This window comes from Caretta caretta, chromosome 8 (assembly GCF_965140235.1).
Source record: "Caretta caretta isolate rCarCar2 chromosome 8, rCarCar1.hap1, whole genome shotgun sequence".
NCBI lineage: Eukaryota > Metazoa > Chordata > Testudines > Cheloniidae > Caretta > Caretta caretta.
The window spans coordinates 394,821-416,459 of record NC_134213.1 but is presented as its reverse complement, the minus strand read 5'-3'; the positions used below and the strand labels follow the sequence as shown (position 1 = coordinate 416,459).

Sequence of the window (21,639 nt, the reverse complement as noted above, 5' to 3'; positions counted from 1 at the left end):
TTGTATGCACACATGCAGGTGAATAGGTGTGAGAGGCAAGGGTGTGTATGGCTGTAAATACAAGGAGAGAGAAGATTGAAGCAAAAAATGCCAGTTGGGATTTCTCTACATTTTCAATTAAAGCGGAATTTATTTAACTTTAAAGCACCTGCCCCAGTATGAGCCAACCATTGGCCCTGGATGTTCAGGATATGAGTTTGCAGTCTCTCAGTGAGCCAGACATTGGGGATGGAAGGCTAGAGTCCCAGTGACACACTGGATATAACAAACAAAATGACAACTGTGTTTATAGTGTTGGTTCTAAGTTGCCCCAAATCAAACAAAATACCTGCCTTTGTGAGAGCACTGTGCATCCGGGATAGCAGGGAAGTAGAATGGGGAAAGCATATAGGTCTAGATCCAAAAAGGGATTTAGGTAACTAATTCCCATTGATTTAGGTACCTAAATACCTTTGAGGGTCCAGGCCATAATGCTGAGGAGAGAGGGGGATGGCAACTGTGGGGAGCACATCATGTATGTATCTATGACGAGATAACTGGCTCTGTGGATGAGGGGAAAGCAGTGGAGGTGTTATTCCTTGACTTTAGCGAAGGTTTTGGTACGGTCTCCCACAGTATTCTTGCCAGCAAGTTAAAGAAGTATGGGCTGGATGAATGGACTATAAGGTGGATAGAGAGCTGGCTAGATCATCGGGCTCAACAGGTAGTGATCAATGACTCCATGTCTAGTTGGCAGCCGGTATCAAGTGGAGTGCCCCAAGGGTCGGTCCTCGGGCCGGTTTCGTTCAATATCTTCATTAATGATCTGGAGGATGGCGTGGACTGTACCCTCAGCAAGTTTGCAGATGACACTAAACTGGGAGGAATGGTAGATAAACTGGAGGGTAGGGATAGGATACAGAGGGACCTAGACAAATTAGAGGATTGGGCCAAAAGAAATCTGATGAGATTCAACAAGGACAAGTGCAGAGTCCTGCACTTAGGATGGAAGAATCCCGTGCACTGCTACAGACTAGGCACCGAATGGCTAGGCAGCAGTTCTGCAGAAAAGGACCTAGGTGTTACAGTGGACGAGAAGCTGGATATGAGTCAGCAGTGTGCCCTTCTTGCCAAGAAGGCTAATGGCATTTTGGGCTGTATAAATAGGGGCATTGCCAGCAGATCGAGGGTCGTGATCATTCCCCTCTATTCAACATTGGTGAGGCCTCATCTGGAGTACTGTGTCCAGTTTTGGGCCCCACACTTCAAGAAGGATGTGGAAAAATTGGAAAGCGTCCAGTGGAGGGCAACAAAAATGATTAGGGGACTGGAACACATGACTTATGAGGAGAGGCTGAGGGAACTGGGATTGTTTAGTCTGCAGAAGAGAAGAATGAGGGGGGATTTGATAGCTGCTTTCAACTACCTGAAAGGGGGTTCCAAAGAGGATGGAGCTAGACTGTTCTCAGTGGTAGTGATGACAGAATGAGGAGTAATGGTCTCAAGTTGCAGTGGGGGAGGTTTAGGTTGGATATTAGGAAAAACTTTTTCACTAGGAGGGTGGTGAAGCATTGGAATGCGTTACCTAGGGAGGTGGTGGAATCTCCTTCCTTTGAGGTTTTTAAGATCAGGTTTGACAAAACCCTGGCTGGGATGATTTAATTGGGGATCAGTCCTGCTTTGAGCAGGGGGTTGGACTAGATGACCTCCTGAGGTCCCTTCCAACCCTGATATTCTATGATTCTATGTAGGGGCTAGAAAAGAGGATACAGAGTACTCAGGGAACATCGCATAGGGGCTTGCTAGCCCAACATTCTTCTGAACTCCTTGCATGTGTTTTATGCATGCTGTGGGACACTGGGACAGCAACCACTTCTCCTCTCACCACCAATCTTTGGAGAAGGCAACTTCTGCTATACTGTAATAAGGAAGTTTCCAGGGAACTGCCAGCCCCTGCATGTCAGTGTCCGACCAGTGCATGGCCAAATGGAGCCCAGGGAATCCTATAACATTGCCTTCCTCAGCTTGATTATGGAGGTGTAGAAAGCACATTGGGGGGTCCATGCTCCCGCTTGATCCAAGCAGCCAGGTGCCAGTGCATAGTGGGACATCTTGTCATCTGTAGATGAGCCCTCTCTGTTAATGATGGCAGTGGCTGTGACCTTCTCCAATGTATGGAAATTAAGTGCAGCCCCTCTGCTGGGCAATGTGTTGTCCCTGCTTCTTGCTGCAGCAGGAAGAAATTAATTCCTCAGTGAGTGGGCACAGAGAAGACTGGGATTCAAAGTGGAAATATGAAATGAAGGACATTTCAGAGGTGCAGTGGAGAGATGTAATTTGTGCATCCAGAGATGAGGGATGCTATGGTACTCAGGTATCTGGAATCCCATGCACCGCTACAGGCTGGAGACCGACTGGCTAAGCAGCAGTTCTGCAGAAAAGGACCTGGGGATTACAGTGGACGAGAAGCTGGATATGAGTCAGCAGTATGTTCTTGTTGCCAAGAAGGCCAACAGCATATTGGGCTGTATTAGTAGGAGCATTGCCAGCAGATTGAGGGAAATGATTATTCCCCTCTATTTGGCACTGGTGAGGCCACACCTGGAGTATTGTGTCCAGTTTTGATCCCCCCCATGACACAAGGGATGGGACAAATTGGAGAGAGTCCAGGGGAGGGCAACAAAAATTATTAGGGGGCTGGGGCACATGACTTACAAGGAGAGGCTGAGGGAACTGGGGTTATTTAGTCTGCAGAAGAGAAGAGTGAGGGGGGATTTGATAGCAGCCTTCAACTATCTGAAGGGGGGTTCCAAGGAGGATGGAGCTAGGCTGTTCTCAGTGGTGACAGAAGACATAACAAGAAGCAATGGTCTCAAATTGCAGTGGGGAAGGTCTAGGTTGGATACTAGGAAAAGCGATTTCACTAGGAAGGTGGTGAAGCATTGGAATGGGTTACCTAGGAAGGTGGTGGCATCTCCATCCTTAGAGGTTTTTAAGGCCTGGCTTGACAAAGCCCTGGCTGGGATGATTTAGTTGGTGTTGGTCCTGCTTTGAGCAGGGGATTGGACTAGATGACCTCCTGAGGTCTCTTCCAACTCTACTCTTCTATGATTCTAAGTGACACAACACAAGATTCCCTTTCTGAGGGACAGGAAGGAATGGAACACAGGGATCAGTAGAGAGGTCTGACAGCTGCACATCCATTCCAGGAGCATAACATTTGCCCAGCTTCATTGTATCTTCCAAAGCCACACACCACCTGTGTGCAGAGGAGCTGCTCCGAGTTGGGCTGCCAGCTCTCCTGAAAACATAAGCTTCCCTGATAAGGCAGCTCTTTCATACAATTGATTGTGGACTAGTAACCTGCACTCAGAAATCAATATTCACTTGGACAACACATTTTTACAGGCCACTGCAGCACAGCAGAATAGCAGTTACACAACACACATGTTTACACCCAGAATAAATAGGTCATAAAATGGAACCTGGCAGAGAGGAGGGAGACTGTGGAGGGGGCAAAGGGGTATGTGAAGGGACACTAGGTCAGTGCAGCTGCCTGAGGTCTTTGCACTGCAAATCAGCACAGTATATCCCTAGGGAGCTGTGGTGGGTACAGCTGAATAAGCCTGCATGCTTTCTCTTAGAAGTCCTAGAAAAGCATGGCCTAGCCAGGCAGTGTCATGGAATGCTGAACAAGGTTTAATGGGACTGAGTGAAGAAATGGAGCTGAAATCCAAGGGTACATCTCTTGCTAGCACTAAGAGTGGAAGATATGGATGGCTGAAAGGGACAAGAAACAAAAGCAGAGGCCAGAGCCCAGCTTCCTTGCTTTGGCTCTGGGGTGGTTTTCTTTTATAGGCTTAAAATAATGGATTTGAAAAATGATCAAAAGGGTCCTGAACAGAACCCAGAGCTGGTATTTACAGAGGAATGTATGGGTCAGTTTGCCTTGCTCTGCTCTCAGAATACCATAGAGTTAGGTCTCTGCCCCCTGGGGCACCAGTCTGCTGCTTTCTGCTCTAGAGGGAAAGCACCAATTGGCCGTAGGTACCTGCAGGAGCCCCTCCTTTTCCTTCATTCAAAAGGCAAACGCTGTTTGGACAGATTTTTGACTAGCTTTGTTTTTAGAACAAGCAAACAAAATAGTGCCCTAAAGTCTCCCAACTGGCTACTCTTCCTCTTGCAGTGCTAGGAGTGGGGGAAGGAGATAGTGTTGGACAACCAGCCCCTGCAGTTCTAGCTGCAGAAGGAGCTGAGTGAAATAGGAGAAGGCCTTCCTGTTCTGGGGGAGACTGTTCAGTTCCTCTTCTCTGGAGGTCTTCAGTTCCCCAAGGGGGAGTTAGTAGGACAATATCTGGGTGCAGAGTGACGAGAATTATGTGGAAGGGACAGATGCCTGTTGTGCCAAGTTAAGGTGGGCTGAGCAGGAGCAGGAGTAGCAGCAGGGCCATTGGGGGCCAGGAAACACCAGCTCCAGAATATACAGAGGAGGCCATGGGCATGCTGTTGTATTCAGAGATGTCTGGCCATGTCTTTGTCTTGGTGACCTGGGAAGGGAAAGGGAGAAATTAATTCAAATTGGATCGAGTTCACTCAGGCCCCTGGCTGCAGGATCTCCCATTCTGAGATTAGCACTGAGGATTTGGGAACCTCCCATGCCAAGTAATATGGCTCTTGCCCCTACACACTGGCCCCTCTGCTAACCTATGGGATGGAGCAACTAGAATGGCGATGGGGAGGGGGTACTTTTCTGAGGCTCTGATACATGCACAGCTCCCTCTTTCAGGTGTCCAGAGCTGCTTGTTTCTCTGATGCTAGTTACTTTCTCTATGCTACTTCACTGGGTGCTTTGTGAAGGTAGAAAAGTAATTCATACCTGGCACGTTTCTGAAGCAAGAGAAGTGTTGGTGCTGTCCCCCTGGAAACTCAGGGAAGGCATGTGAAACAATCCTTCCTGCCCCTCCAGAGTTGCCTGGCTCAGATGCATCTGAGACTGAATTGTGTTTTCTGCAGGTAGAAGTCAAACAAATGTCTAAGAAGGTGCTTTCCGGATTTGCTCACCTTGGAATATAGCTCTCCCCGAAGGGCTACCCTGGGAAGCTCACATGTTGGAGTTTGTAAGGGTGATTTTGCTTTGATGAGTGTAAATATTGTATGCAGTGGCATATTACTGTGGGGAGTGGACATGTGGTGGATAAAGCATCACAGAGCAGACTGCAGGGACCAATCTCGCATGGTATCTGGGGTGCAGTGGATTGGTCTGAATGGGGTTTTTCCACCTCTACTTTCTGTCATCCTAAGGGGGTGTGTCTGAGGTGGGCAGTGTGAGTGGGCTGGAGCTGTTCTATTGGGATGAGATTTCGCTATATAGTACTATATACACAGAAAATACATTAATATTAAACAATTATATAGTGATGCTTGTTTCTTTATTTGATGCCCTTTGGAAGCTTTTACAGTCATAAAATATTTAAATCTTAACAAAGCCCATTGCTGGGATGCCAGAGATAGTTAAGGGGAATAGGGGCTCTGGACATAGCTACCACTCACAGCTGGATTTTACCCAATCTCAGCCACCAGGATTTGAGAGTTTATTGCTGAGCTTCTGGCCCATTGATATGGTCTGTGCCAGGCTGTGGTGGGTCAAATTGCTATTCATTTTTTGAGCACCAGGACCATACTAAGTGTCTCACAGAGACACCTGAAATCCCAGGTTCTGTCCAGCGAATGAGGGTCAGAGGTAAGGGGAGGTGAGGAAGGACAAGATGATGGTGGTGAGATCATGTGATTATTCAGTAAGCCATGGATATAGTGTGATGCTGGTTTTCTCTCTTAACTTCTCCTACCCCCTCACTTATTATAGGTGAGACTGCAGAAGTGAGTCTCTGGGAGGGGTTGAATGTGGCCAGAGAAGTGACTTTGTGAACAGATCTGGGGATAAGGTGTAATGTGGAAGAAAGTTCAGAGATGCCTGTAAGAGCAGAGAAAGGGAGTATCTAGGCTGACGCTAGTGGTGGAGTAGAGAGGGTAGGGAAATGCCAAAGGAGAGCGGGTTGGAGCTGTAGGTAGGGGCTGTGTGATGTAGGACCTGGAAAGCAGTAAGAAGTTTGAACTTAATTATGATGAATCTGTGTCCCAAGTTGCTTGTCATATAGCACTTACTGAGGCATTTGTTGCTAATGAACATGCTGCGTATCTGGTCACACTCCTCCTGCTGGTTGCCACTATTCTCACAGGTACACCACAGCGAAACCTCTGTGCTGGAGTTACCAACATAGTTTGGTGTCATGGCTGTACCTGTTCCCAGTCCCCAAGAAATGAGAATCAAGATTTGTTTGTATGAAAACCTTTAGGTGGGCTGCATGCAGTAACCCTCTGAGACAGTGAGTACCAGCCACTGCCTCTAACCAGGGCATCACACCATGGCCTTCACACTCATGCTTTGTGCCTCTAGAGTCCCTGGACATGCTGCAGGCTAGGGAGGCCCATTCTCTGGGCAGATTCTATGTACTTTAGCTAAATGATGTTTGTATGTATTACTTTCAATGTATCATGAATTATCATTAAACCTAAATGCGCCAAGGCACAGCTGCCCAGGGAGGAGCTGGGGGGAGGGAGCCCTCTGCACAGAAATGCATGTTGTTTGGGGGGCAGGGAGCCCTCTGCACTGAGGCGCATGCTGTCTGGGGTACTTGAGGAATCAGGTGCAGGAAGGGCCAGGGAGCCTGCTGCACCCCACCTAAGTGGTCCTAACAATGAAGCACACTGATTACTGCCTATGGGAAGAAAGTCGTAAATTAGAAGATGTGTAGCGGAGCGTGGAGACACCCCTACCCCTCTCCAGAAACAGGAGCACTGGCATGCGGCAGTGATATGCTCTTCTACTGTAACTTCCAGTTACCGCTGCCAACAAACTGATGGCCTGTGGCCTGTTTCCAGATAAACATTGTGCAGCTGCAGCCTGGCTATGTGATACAGTTCAGTGACCATGTTAACACAATGAAGACTTTACAAAAAAACAGGGATAGTCTGGAAATGCAGTTAAAGTGCCCACTCATTCCTGGCCTATACAGCTTCACTGTTAGCAGATTCATGTCTATTACAGCTGTCACAGGGAGCGAACCTTGGGATGCTTTGGCAGTTTGGCCACAACCAGGTGTGACCAGGGACATCTTATATCCCAGTGCCCCTGTGGCCTCTATGAAGGCTTTTGCTGGATATGTCACCAACAATGTCCCATCAGGGCTCAGGCAGCCAAACTATGAGGGAATACAGGGTTTAAGGTGTCAGCAACCAAGGACCCTAAGAATGGATGTTCATTTGGATAGTAAAAGGATAAAGTGGCTGTAAAACATCCAGTGGCTGGAATGTCAGGAGTGGCTATATCACACAGCTGGGCAGGGCTCTGCTGCTCAGACACTGCAGGATAAGCAGGCTTGTCTACACTGGCAATTAACAGCACTGCAACTTTCTCGCTCAGGGGGGTGAAAAAACACCCCTCTGAGCACAGCAAGTTGCAGCGCTGTGAAGCGCCAGTGTAGACAGTGCCCCAGAGCTAGGAGCTATGCCCCTCGCTGAGCTACGACCAAGCGCTTTAGCATTGCCAGTGTAGACTAGCCTAGCACCTTTGTAAGAAGCAAAATAGATTTGGTATAAGAGAATTGGGGGTGATGCTGCTATCTCGTCAATGGCGGGAGAATTGGAGAATATATAGTCTCTGGCCTTGTAGGTGTCATAGATATTATGGATGCTAAATGAGTTCCTCTTTAGGCTCTGTCTACACTGGGTCAGGGAAAACACCAACATAGGCCAGCCTCAAGTGTCTTCAATACCATGACCTTAAGCTCTGATAAGATCAGGGCCTGGACCTTGCCAGTCCTCAGCTCCATACACCTTCAGGCACACCCTCTTGTCACTCCCTCTATCCCCATGTATGCCTGAGAGCATGCTCCTCATCAAGCCTTCTTATGTTCCCCTTTGGTCACCACTTACCAATCATCCCCATGTAAGCCTGCAGGCACGCAGCATGGTTGTGCTGAGAACAGCCATCTGGGGATATGCCTGCAGGCTGACAGTTCTGTTGGAAATCAGCCAGTCGGGATCTGTAGGAAGAAGAAGAAGAAGAGCATGAGAGTCAGGACTGCCCTTTTCACTGGGCTAATGCCCCTTGCTGACAGACGTACTTGCAGATATGGTCTTTGATACAGGAGTCCAAAAGAAGGAGGCAGTTGGGTTTGATGCTGTCCTGGAAGGAGCACTCAGGGACAATGGTTTTCCGGCGTCGCTCCCCACAGAGCTCATCTTGACATGGACAGAACAGGAGCCTCTTGGTGAAATCCTCAGGGACCTTCTCAAAGAACTGTCGTAGCCTTTTGTGGCACTTTCGCTGGTCACAGGTGCCTCCAGACTCTGCCCCCTTGGTGCAGCTGGATGCATAATATGTGCGCAGATGGACACATTTCTTATTCAGACTGCAGAAGTGAGTTGCTTTCAGGCAGGGATTTGCACTGTCCCCTGCTAGATGTGAACCTGAAAAGCCAACAGAAACCCAGGAACAGTAAATCCCAGAGGAGATTTTAGGTGTGGGCAGGAGGAGCTGCAGGCTTCTGCAGCCCCTGGGAGAGGGCAGGCTACCATCCTCTGTTACACTGCAATTTAGTGATCACTCAGCAGAGATTCACAGGAAAACGGGAGGGGCATCAGGCAAGCTGACTCTGCTCAGTGCTAATGTGATTCAGGCCTAGTCCCAAGGCGTGCGGACACCTGAACTAGCCTTGCTCTTTGGAATGTGGTTTGGTGAGGGTGGGGGGGTGTTTGTGCTTCACTGGCTCGCACCTATGTCTGTTATGGCTCACTCGTTGCCTTATGAAGCAGGAGGAGTTACTCTCCTTCCTCTATGACTGCTGGGGAACAGTGTCTGAAAACAGCATTTAAACCTTGTTCTGGGCCCAGGTAAACAGTTTTCAAACATTTGTCCTGCTAGTGAAGAGGACAGTGATAAGGGAAAAAGATTATATCTAAGGTCATGTAAAGTGGTGGTGAACTCCAGCTGAACATAAAGGTCTATGAAAAGAGTTCAGGGCTTTGTTGGCAACAATGACAAAAAAGTTATAGATATATCTTTGGTGAGATTGATTCGATTCCGTTATTTGAACAAATAAAAAGAATTGCTCAATGAAATAAACCCATATCCTGACACACACTCCTTTTGAGGACAGCAATGAAAGATATATATGGTGTAAAGAGCAGTAAACTGAATGGCACATATGCTGGTTTATGCCACTGACATTCTAGCAGTTCACTGGAAAAAATTGTGAACTACCATAAGTAACATACATTGTAAAAAGAAAAGGAGTACAAGGCTGCTACTCTGAAACCATACATTATAAAATTATCTCTCTGGTCATAAATATTCCTAATTGTTCTTAGTTAAGTTTACAAACTAGAAGGCAACTCAGGGAACACTAGACATAAGAACAGCCATACTGGGTCAGAACAAAGGTCCATCTAGCCCAGTATCCTGTCTTCTGACAGTGGCCAATGCCAGGTGCTTCAGAGGGAATGAACAGAACAGGTAATCATGAAGTGATCCATCCCCTGTCACCCATTCCCAGCTTCTGGCTAACAGAGGCTAGGGATACTATCCCTGCCCATCCTGGCTAATAGCCATTGATGGATCTATCCTCCATGATATGGGCAGGCCATAAGAAGGCCTAAATCAGAGGTAGGTGCTTTTTTAGTAATGTATATTTTCTTTTTAGTTGGGATGTCTTATAGAGAAATTGCGGTACACCAAATATCAGAGCATATGGAAGATTTTTTCTGTCTGGTAATGCTTTTTGGAATAAGTGGATATTGTCCAACGGAGAGGGAATCTCACCTGTCTGTTAACTAAATCTTTGATTTTTCTAAACAAGCTAAAGGAAAATAAAAATAATGGAGAAAATGCCAATATTTATTATATCTTAATAGTTTTAAAAATTCTGGATTATGTATAAAATGGAAATTGTTAGACTTGTTTCCTTGTTGGGCTTTCCTTGATGCATTCCATTCTTCTGACTCTGTCCCTTTAATCTCTCCGAACTGGTTACCTTTTGGATAGCTTCACTTACAGGCAGTGGGATCTACGGATCCACCCCACTCTCTGACATGCTGACTCCAAAAGCTTCACCTGTCTATCTCAGGTCCTCTGGAGCCAATATTCCCCTGACCAGTTTTAACGGGGGTGCTGCCTCAAAATATTTTCCCTCTTAAAAATCCTCAGCGCAGTAGGTGGCCCCTGAGAAAGGAAGAAAAAGGGGAAAATGTGTACCTGTCATGATCCCTACCTGAAACCAAAGCTGCCAGTTTGTTGTAGTCAATCTTCCAGGGTTCTTCATTTGCTGGATCCTCATAAGGAGAAGTCTCCAAATTGAAATAACCTAGGCAAGGTGAGACACACATTCAGGGATGTGGGGCGGGGGGGGGAGAGGGGGACACACTGGAACCAGCTTCTCCTTTTAGAGAGACTTTCATGCACACACAAAACATATCTGGTTGCACCCACAGGACTGGAGTTCATCCAGAAACACACTGCTTTACTCAAGAACCAGGCAGAGCCAGCAAGAGCAAACCATGGCCCCGACCTATCAGAGATACTGTTGTGTTACTAAGCAGCTTTGACATGGGAGTCACTCATTGGCTTCTCTGTGTCCAGGATTAGATCTAGTTTTCATTTGTTCCTTTTCAGTCTCAGCATTCATGAGGATATGTGCACTGACCCTTTAAAATTACAGCAGGGAGGGGGGGAAGTTTTAGGCAGAAGCTTTTTACAGTAAAGCAGTGAGACAGCAGCTTTCAGGATAACACTGTTTTTCTCATTTTAATTAATCTCTTGCTCACTGCTGGACAAAACCAACTTTCTGTGTTTCTTTAGGTTGCAGCGTAACCTCCCTTCTCACCCTACCCCTCTCTCTGACCCTCTGTAGTCCTGTTGGTTAGCCTGAGGGTCCAGCCCCAGAATTGTTTCATGAACATAAACTCACCACCTCATGTCATAAGTTTTAAACCAAAAATGAAATCTGTGTCCAAGCTTTGCTTATTATATTAATTTCTTAAACATTTATTGTAAAGGACCAGTGACTCCTCTTCCCCAGGAGGTGGAAGCCTGTGTGATGTTTCTCCAGCAACCACCTCCAGGGTTGGAGAGTGAGCTGTGGCAGGATTCTCCACTGCACCCCTCTCCTGCCCTTGTTGGGGAGTGTGTATTAATAGCGCAGAGGTTTGTGTCATTACTAGATAGCGTATGAACAATGATTCCATCTCACCGCGAGTGAAGCTGGCGTGAAGAGTCCAGTAGATGCGCAGGCAGAGCTTCTGTCTCCTCATGCGCCGGTGACACTTGCAGTGCAGTAAAGGGCTGCTTCTGAGGTCTAGCTTTGCATCCTGGCACCTTGCTCTGGCATCAGGACTCAGAGGGAGGAAACGCGTCTTATCAAGGGAGCAGTTTTCCAGGGCCTGGTAGGTGGCATTGCACGCAGGGTCCATCAGGCAAATCTTCTCAGCTGCTATGCAGTCCCTTGGAAGAGCAAGGAGGCCTCCTGTTGAAGTAGGGACAGAGTGATAGGGCTTCATTCAGGGAGAAAGCCACACAATAATTGTTCCAGTACCATCACTGCAGGCTTTCTGTCCTATCTCAGCAAGAACATCTCTGCAAAGGCAGCCATGGGAAAGTGTATCTGATCTGGGTGAGATGGAATCCTCTGCCTTTGGTGTAGGACAGGTGGGGAACAAGAGCTCCCTCCCTTTAGAAATGAGAGGATGGACATCAAAAGGAACTCACATTGGTGCAAAGGGATAGCAAGAGATTATATACAAAGCCATTTGCCAGCTTTATAAAAAAACCCTCCTATGGGTGTCTTGCAATCTTCCAAACCTGATCAGGATCAGGGCTGTTCAGTACTTACATGGGACAGAAGATCCCCAAGGAAAACTCAGGTGCTGGAACTAGGTATAAGAGCTGCATTTAAAAAGCCATTTGCAGTACAGAATAACAACTATAGTGAACCTACGACACTTATGAACAATGGTACATATTCTTATGGTAATAAATGGTACCCTTAATATTAACTAGAGATATATCAGTATATATACATTTTTTATATAGGACACTTCTCTCTTCCTATAATGGATGTTAATTGAAATTATTGAATTAACAATGTAGGAGTCTTTGAAACTTGGCAACATTAGGGCTCTTCCACTTAGAGGGATATTATTTGAAGTCCTTTCATCTGTTGGTGTTTTTCTTCTGGAGATTTTTGTGCAGGTTCATTAACTGGCATGTATTTGCCACCTTCTCAGGGTAACTAATGGGAATTAATTACATTGTCATTGTCAGTTTCTATTGTAGCTCCTGTGTGTGAATCTATGTGGGCCATCTCTTGAGGGCAATTGTTCCTTGGTTATTCTTAGGATACAAGGGTTGTGGCGGTTGAGTTGTCCTTATACTTTCACCATGTATAGCCTTGGTGCTGCTCTTTGGATACCTGTCCTTGCCCTCCATCTTATCTTTGTCATTAGGTTGCTGGTTGTACTGTCTGGAGTTCAGGAAGATCTTTGGCACCTCTCATACTATTTGCTGTCACCATCATTTAATTTGTTCTGTCACCTTTTCCACTGTTGCTGGCTTCAAAAGTTTATTTGCTGTAGGCAGTAGAGTCTGGTTGCATGACATGTGACGCCATGCTGGACTGCTGCCCATGCCTTCTAATTTTTCAAGTCATGCTGCCCATGAGTCTCTATCATTCTGCTATGCCTTTTTAGTAGTTTCTTGGCATTGTGACAGTATAGGATGGTGTTTATGTGACCATTGTTTATTAGCACTGTAATGCTATATATTGTATGGAGTGGAAATCTATCCACTCCATACAATATATCCATATCCACACTGTAATGCTATATATTGTATGGAGTGGAAATCTATCAACTGCATGAAAAAACTTGTACAGACAGACATCATCTTCCTTTCCAAATGCAAACAGATGGACATCGTACCAAAAGGACTGAAGGTAAAAAATCCATTACAATCTACATACCACACAGACTATGCTGACAGCTTGTGCCACACGCTCTCAAAGAAACTGCGGAATCACCTGGTCAACATCCTCTACAGCAAACAGGGAAAGATTAAGAATGAGCTCTCAAAAATGGATACTCTCATAAAAAGCCAACCTTCCACACAAACTTCCTCGTGGCTGGAATTTACTAAAACTAGACAAGCCATTTACAATGCACACTTTGCTTCTCTACAAAAGAAAAAGGACACTAAACTTTCTAAACTACTACATGCTACAAGGGGCCACAGCAATGGTTCCCTCAACCCACCCACCAATATTGTTAACCTATCCAACTATACTCTCAGCCCAGCAGAAGCAGCTGTCCTATCTCGGGGCCTCTCCTTCTGCCCCTCCACCCCCACGAACATGATACAGTTCTGTGGTGACCTAGAATCCTATTTTCGACGTCTCCGACTCAAGGAATATTTCCAAAATACCTCTGAACAACATACTAATCCACTAATCCTACCAACATTACAAAAAGAAGGATTCTAGGTGGACTCCTCCTGAAGGTCGAAACAGCAGACTGGACTTCTACATAGAGTGCTTCCGCTGACGTGCACAGGCTGAAATTGTGGAAAAGCAGCATCACTTGCCCCATAACCTCAGCCGTGCAGAACACAATGCCATCCACAGCCTCAGAAACAACTCTGACATCATAATCAAAAAGGCTGACAAAGGAGGTGCTGTTGTCATCATGAATAGGTTGGAATATGAACAAGAGGCTGCTCGGCAGCTCTCCAACGCCACTTTCTACAAGCCATTACCCTATGATCCCACTGAGAGTTACCAAAAGCAACTACAGCATTTGCTCAAGAAACTTCCTGAAAAAGCACAAGATCAAATCTGCACAGACACATCCCTGGAACCCCGACCTGGGATATTCTATCTACTACCCAAGATCCATAAACCTGGAAATCCTGGGCGCCCCATCATCTCAGGCATTGGCACCCTGACAGCAGGATTGTCTGGCTATGTAGACTCCCTCCTCAGGCCCTATGCTACCAGCACTCCCAGCTACCTTTGAGACACCACTGACTTCCTGAGGAAACTACAATCCATCGGTGATCTTCCTGATAACATCATCCTGGCCACTATGGATGTAGAAGCCCTCTACACCAACATTCCACACAAAGATGGACTACAAGCCGTCAAGAACACTATCCCCAATAATGTCACGGCTAACCTGGTGGCTGAACTTTGTGACTTTGTCCTTATTCATAACTATTTTACATTTGGGGACAATGTATACCTTCAGATCAGCGGCACTGCTATGGGTACCCCCATGGCCCCACAGTATGCCAACATTTTTATGGCTGATTTAGAACAACGCTTCCTCAGCTCTCGTCCCCTAACGCCCCTACTCTACTTGCGCTATATTGATGACATCTTCATCAACTGGACCCATGGAAAAGAAGCCCTTGAGGAATTCCACCATGATTTCAACAATTTCCATCCCACCATCAATCTCAGCCTGGTCCAGTCCACACAAGAGATCCACTTCCTGGACATACAGTGCTAATAAACAATGGTCACATAAACACCACCCTATACCAGAAACCTACTGACCGCTATTCCTACCTACATGCCTCCAGCTTTTACCCTGACCACACCACACGATCCATCGTCTACAGCCAAGCTCTGCGATACAACCGCATTTGCTCCAACCCCTCAGACAGAGACAAACACCTACAAGATCTCTATCAAGCATCCTTACAACTACAATACCCACCGCGGAAGTGAAGAAACAGAAGAATGCCACTAGCCATCACCTTCAGCCCCCAACTAAAACCCCTCCAACGCATTATTAAGGATCTACAACCTATCCTGAAGGATGACCCAACACTCTCACAAATCTTGGGAGACAGGCCAGTCCTTGCCTACAGACAGCCCCCCAACCTGAAGCAAATACTCACCAGCAACCACATACCACACAACAGAACCACTAACCCAGGAACCTATCCTTGCAACAAAGCCCGTTGCCAACTGTGCCCACATATCTATTCAGGGGACACTATCACAGGGCCTAATAACATCAGCCACACTATCAGAGGCTCGTTCACCTGCACATCCACCAATGTGATATATGCCATCATGTGCCAGCAATGCCCCTCTGCCATGTACATTGGTCAAACTGGACAGTCTCTACGTAAAAGAATAAATGGACACAAATCAGATGTCAAAAATTATAACATTCATAAACCAGTCAGAGAACACTTCAATCTCTCTGGTCACGCAATTACAGATATGAAGGTCGCTATCTTAAACAAAAAAACTTCAAATCCAGATTCCAGTGAGAAACTGCTGAATTGGAATTCATTTGCAAATTGGATACTATTAATTTAGGCTTAAATAGAGACTGGGAGTGGCTAAGTCATTATGCAAGGTAGCCTATTTCCCCTTGTTTTTTCCTACCCCCCCCCCCCAGACGTTCTGGTTAAACTTGGATTTATGCTGGAAATGGCCCACCTTGATTATCATACACATTGTAGGGAGAGTGATCACTTTGGATAAGCCATTACCAGCAGGAGAGTGAGTTTGTGTGTGTGTGTGTGTTTTTTTTGGGGGGGTAAGAAAACCTGGATTTGTGCTGGAAATGGCCCACCTTGATTTTCATACACATTGTAAGGAGAGTGGTCACTTTGGATAAGCTATTACCAGCAGGAGAGTGAGTTTGTGTGTGTGGTTTTTGGAGGGGTGGGGGGGTGAGAAAACCTGGATTTGTGCTGGAAATGGCCCACCTTGATTATCATACACATTGTCACTTTGGATGGGCTATTACCAGCAGGAGAGTGAGTTTGTGGGGGGGGGAGTGGAGGGTGAGAAAACCTGGATTTGTGCTGGAAATGGCCCAACTTGATTATCATACACATTGTAAGGAGAGTGATCACTTTAGATAAGCTATTACTAGCAGGAGTGTGGGGTGGGAGGAGGTATTGTTTCATGGTCTCTGTGTATATAATGTCTTCTGCAGTTTCCACAGTATGCATCCGATGAAGTGAGCTGTAGCTCACGAAAGCTTATGCTCAAATAAATTGGTTAGTCTCTAAGATGCCAAAAATGATTAGGGGTCTGGAACACATGACTTATGAGGAGAGGCTGAGGGAACTGGGATTGTTTAGTCTGCAGAAGAGAAGAATGAGGGGGGATTTGATAGCTGCTTTCAACTACCTGGGAGGTGGTTCCAAAGAGGATGGTTCTAGACTATTCTCAGTGGTAGAAGAGGACAGGACAAGGAGTAATGGTCTCAAGTTGCAGTGGGGGAGGTTTAGGTTGGATATTAGGAAAAACTTTTTCACTAGGAGGGTGGTGAAACACTGGAATGCGTTACCTAGGGAGGTGGTAGAATCTCCTTCCTTAGAAGTTTTTAAGGTCAGGCTTGACAAAGCCCTGGCTGGGATGATTTAATTGGGGATTGGTCCTGCTTTGAGCAGGGGGTTGGACTACATGACCTCCTGAGGTCCCTTCCAACCCTGATATTCTATGATTCTATGATTCTGTTGGTCAGAGAGACACGCTTTCGAGCTTACTGCGCTCTCACCAGCAGAAATTGGTCCAATAAAAGATATTACCTCACCCACCTTGTCTCAGTTTATTTTTTAAGCAGTCAGTGTGATGTTTAGCAATTTCAGCTTTACTGGATTGAAAGCTCCAAAATCATCCCCATATCTACTGCCACAGACAGGACTCTGGGACTGTTTGAGAGCTGTAGAGTGAAATGGGTTTTGTAACTCCTATATTTTCAACCATATCAGCAATGCAAATTCCAAAGTGAGTTGTACTGGCTTTGTGATGATTGTATGGCGATATTAGCAAGCCTGTCAGTAGAGAAATTTTTTATAATCTAAGCTCCCCTGACTTTGCAACAGTAGGAGAGAGAGCAGTCATAGACAGCCTCTGTTCACAGCTGCCATCACTAGATGAGGCTCTTGGATTATGATTGTCATTTAGTTACAGAATCCAGATGCTCACTCAATCCTGGGGACCCTCACAGGCCCTGCAGTGCAAGAAACCTGGGAGTAAAACACACACTAGCTATTGGTTTGGCTACCAGTAAAATAGATTGTATGAGAGCATGTGGCACTAGTGGTGATGTTGCAGGTCCCAGTGACTCCTGAAAAGAAGCTGCAGCCACTTCCACCTTCTGTTGTCTCCTCTCAGATCTGCCTCTTCCTCTTGTCTTGGCGATAGTAGTGGGACTAGGAACTGTCTCTTTCCCCCAGCCCTGGCTCCCCGGGGCCAACTTTCAGACCCATGAGGAGTCTTTTTACTTTGAGTAATTCCCATATTTGTGGTTAATATTTTGGTTCCAGGAACACAAACTTCTGTAAAATTGGTTCTGAGGGTAATTACTGGACCCAAGGAAATCCAATGAGTTTGTCTTGGCTTCAAAGAATGAGCCTCTTCTGAGCCTGGCAAGCCACTTTGGGGCTGTTCGCAGCTTTTGGGCACCTGCTGCTTTGGGGGAATTTATCAGCTGCTTTGCCTCCAATTGAGTCTTCCCCCTGAGGGTGAGGGGGATAGCTCAGTGGTTTGTCCATTGGCCTAGACAACCACAGGGTTGTGAGTTCAATCCTTGAGGGGGCTATTTAGGGATCTGGGGCAAAAATTGGGGACTGGTCCTGCTTTGAGCAGGGGGTTGGACTAGATGACCTCCTGAGGTCCCTTCCAACCCGGATATTCTATGAACTTTAAATGGTTACAAAACATCATTAAACTGGGGGCAAAACCTAGAACCTCCTTAGCTCACTGATTGACCCTCCGCTGTAGAAGAAGACAAAACATGTAGATAGATGCCTCCGACCAGCAACATCTGGGTGCTGACTCAAGTACTCCCCAAATGCAGCTCAACTCCAAGAGCAAATGCCAATTTTTTGCTGAGGCTTTATTGCCCTAGCACCCCTTTGAGTGGCCTGCAAAGGAACCTGTGCCTTCTTGTGAGATGCTAGCCGCTCCGTGGGCCCTAAGGTAAACAAAAACCCATCAGCCTCCGGATCTGCCAGAATAAACCCCTTGCTAATGCAAAGTTCACTTTCGGTGAAGCATCCCACGAGCAAACTTCAGCTACGATAGCCTCTAATAAAGGCTTGGCTGCAGCGTCCTTACCAATGCGACACCTTCGCTACAAAAAAGGGATGTCTGGGTTTCTCTGCTGTAAATCGGCCACGAAACACCTGCTCAGAGCGCCTGATCATCCAGTCCAGCCCGTTCTGCTCTTTGGCACCGAAAACTGGGTCCTGGCCATAACTGCAAGTGATCAGGATGGAGCCGCAAATCCCAACCGAAACTCTTCGCTGTCGCTTCCGCAAACAGATGCAGAGCCTGCATCACTCTCGGGCGTTGGGCTGAAGTAACTCTTTTGGCCGGGGTGTGATTTTTTAACCGAAAGCACCGCTCGTGAGAACACAGTTACAGTGAGTTAACGCACACGGACAGGTAGCCGTAGAGCCGGGACCCTTTACCGACACTGGGTTCAAACCGGGATCGTTAACCCGGTGTAAAAACTGTCCCTAGACAGGTCGCCACCCCTGCGGGAGCGCTCTTGATGCTGGCTTCGGGCAGAGCTGGGAGACCTCCGCCCTTTGCTTATTCGTACAAAACAAAGCGGCTCAGCGCCAGACCCCGGCTCCCCCAAAGCGCGCTCCGCTCCCGCGCAGCCGTCCGCACCCACCTGCGCGCGCTGCGCCGCCCGAGGCTGCGCCGAGCCCCTGGGCTGCGGCACACGCAGCGGGGCGGCCAGGGGCCCTGGGAGCCGGACCCCACGCAGGCGGAGCCGGGCCCAGCACAGCCCGGGGCCGAGCCGGGGCGGGGGGAGAGAGCCTCCAGGAGCCCGCCCGGGGGATCCAGTGCAGTCCCGGAGCCCCGGGCGGAGCAGGCTGCCCGCCCCCCGCCGGGGCACCTGCGGGCGCAGAGGAGCGAGGCGGGGGAGAGGCAAATCGCGCCCGGAGCCGCTCGGCCCCGCCACACTCCGAGCCCCGCTAGCCGCTAGCGACGCCCCGCAGCTCGGCGCCGGCTCGGCGCCGGGAGTCGGTAAATTCTCGGAGCGCGTGTCCCGCCCGCGGGCACAGACCCCGCACCCCGGCAGACCCCTGCAGTTACCGGCTCGGCAGAGGAGCAGCCCCAGCAGCAGAGGGAGCCCCATGCTGGAGCCGGGCAGGCGCGGAAGGTCCCTGCGCTGCGAGCGGGTCCCCATGTCCCTCCGGGCGCTCACATGCTCCTCTCGGGGCTCGGCTCGGCGGGGCAGGCGCCTCCCGGCTCTGCGCTGTCCGAGTGCTGAGCGCGGACTGGGCAGCCTCCCGCTGCGCTCCGCCGGGTCTGCGCGTCCTGCTCCGCCAGCTGCCTGCAGCCTCCTCCCCCGAGCCTCGGCGGGCTCTGCCCCCTCCCCACGGACTGGCCGGCCAGCCCTCCCTCAGCCTCTGGAGCCGGCCCAGGTGTCTCGCAGCTGCTGTGGGTAGCCGCACGTGTGCAGCCTTGTCTGTGGCGCTGTGTCTGCGCGTGTGATTTCCTCGGCGGGTCTGTGTATCTGCATGTGTCAGATCTGGCCAGCTGGATGGGCGAGGGGTCTGAGAGAGAAACCCTGCCCTCAGCAAGGTAACCGGCCGCAGGGAACAGGTCCAACTCCTGTGCCCAGAGCAACCTGCAGGAGGAACTCGGTGTCCTGTCTCTCAGAAGCGGGCTGACCCAGCGCCACAGCTTCCAGCGGATTGGTGATAAGGAAGTGCAGGCGGGCAGTGATGGGTCCCCTACCCAGAATGGGTCTGCCCTGCTGGAGAGCACCAACATTCCACACAAAGATGGACTACAAGCCGTCAGGAACACTATCCCCGATAATGTCACGGCTAACCTGGTGGCTGAACTTTGTGACTTTGTCCTTACCCATAACTATTTCACATTTGGGGACAATGTATACCTTCAGATCAGCGGCACTGCTATGGGTACCCGCATGGCCCCACAGTATGCCAACATTTTTATGGCTGATTTAGAACAACGCTTCCCCAGCTCTTGTCTCCTAAAGCCCCTACTCTACTTGCGCTATATTGATGACATCTTCATCAACTGGACCCATGGAAAAGAAGCCCTTGAGGAATTCCACCATGATTTCAACAATTTCCATCCCACCACCAACCTCAGCCTGGTCCAGTCCACACAAGAGATCCACTTCCTGGACACTACAGTGCTAATAAACAATGGTCACATAAACACCACCCTATACCGGAAACCTACTGACCGCTATTCCTACCTACATGCCTCCAGCTTTCACCCTGACCACACCACACGATCCATCGTCTACAGCCAAGCTCTGCGATACAACCGCATTTGCTCCAACCCCTCAGACAGAGACAAACACCTACAAGATCTCTATCAAGCATTCTTACAACTACAATACCCACCTGCGGAAGTGAAGAAACAGATTGATAGAGCCAGAAGAGTTCCCAGAAGTTACCTACTACAGGACAGGCCTAACAAAGAAAATAACAGAACGCCACTAGCCGTCACCTTCAGCCCCCAACTAAAACCCCTCCAACGCATTATTAAGGATCTACAACCTATCCTAAAGGATGACCCAACACTCTCACAAGTCTTGGGAGACAGGCCAGTCCTTGCCTACAGACAGCCCCGCAACCTGAAGCAAATACTCACCAACAACCACATACCACACAATAGAACCACTAACCCAGGAACTTATCCTTGCAACAAAGCCCGTTGCCAATTGTGCCCACATATCTATTCAGGGGACACCATCACAGGGCCTAATAACATCAGCCACACTATCAGAGGCTCGTTCACCTGCACATCCACCAATGTGATATATGCCATCATGTGCCAGCAATGCCCCTCTGCCATGTACATTGGTCAAACTGGACAGTCTCTACGTAAAAGAATAAATGGACACAAATCAGATGTCAAGAATTATAACATTCATAAACCAGTTGGAGAACACTTCAATCTCTCTGGTCACGCAATCACAGACATGAAGGTCGCTATCTTAAAACAAAAAAACTTCAAATCCAGACTCCAGCGAGAAACTGCTGAATTGGAATTCATTTGCAAATTGGATACTATTAATTTAGGCTTAAATAGAGACTGGAAGTGGCTAAGTCATTATGCAAGGTAGCCTGTTTCCTCTTGTTTTTTCCTACCCCCCCCCCCCCCAGATGTTCTGGTTTAACTTGGATTTAAACTTGGAGAGTGGTCAGTTTGGATGAGCTATTACCAGCAGGAGAGTGAGTTTGTGTGTGTATGGGGGTGGGGGGGATGTGAGAAAACCTGGATTTGTGCAGAAAATAGCCCGACTTGATTATGTAAAGAGTTGTCACTTTGGATGGGCTAGCACCAGCAGGAGAGTGAATTTGTGTGGGGGGGGTGGAGGGTGAGAAAACCTGGATTTGTGCTGGAAATGGCCCACCTGATGATCACTTTAGATAAGCTATTACCAGCAGGACAGTGGGGTGGGAGGAGGTATTGTTTCATATTCTCTGTGTATATATAAAGTCTGCTGCAGTTTCCACGGTATGCATCCGATGAAGTGAGCTGTAGCTCACGAAAGCTCATGCTCAAATAAATT

The 21,639-nt window shown here is 48.0% G+C and overlaps 1 protein-coding gene across 1 annotated transcript; it reads right to left on the bottom strand.

The window, feature by feature from the left end:
* Positions 1–110: 110 nt before the first annotated feature.
* On the bottom strand, positions 111–19,672 carry GFRA3 (GDNF family receptor alpha 3). Its single transcript, XM_048861880.2, has 8 exons — positions 19,173–19,672; positions 11,286–11,558; positions 10,308–10,400; positions 8,163–8,508; positions 7,972–8,081; positions 6,142–6,276; positions 4,856–4,986; positions 111–4,526 (listed from the first exon to the last, which is right to left on the bottom strand). The coding sequence occupies exons 1-8, from the start codon at positions 19,264–19,266 to the stop codon at positions 4,389–4,391; spliced, it is 1,320 nt and encodes a 439-aa protein (XP_048717837.2). The 5' UTR covers positions 19,267–19,672; the 3' UTR covers positions 111–4,388.
* Between the last annotated feature and the right edge of the window lie 1,967 nt (positions 19,673–21,639).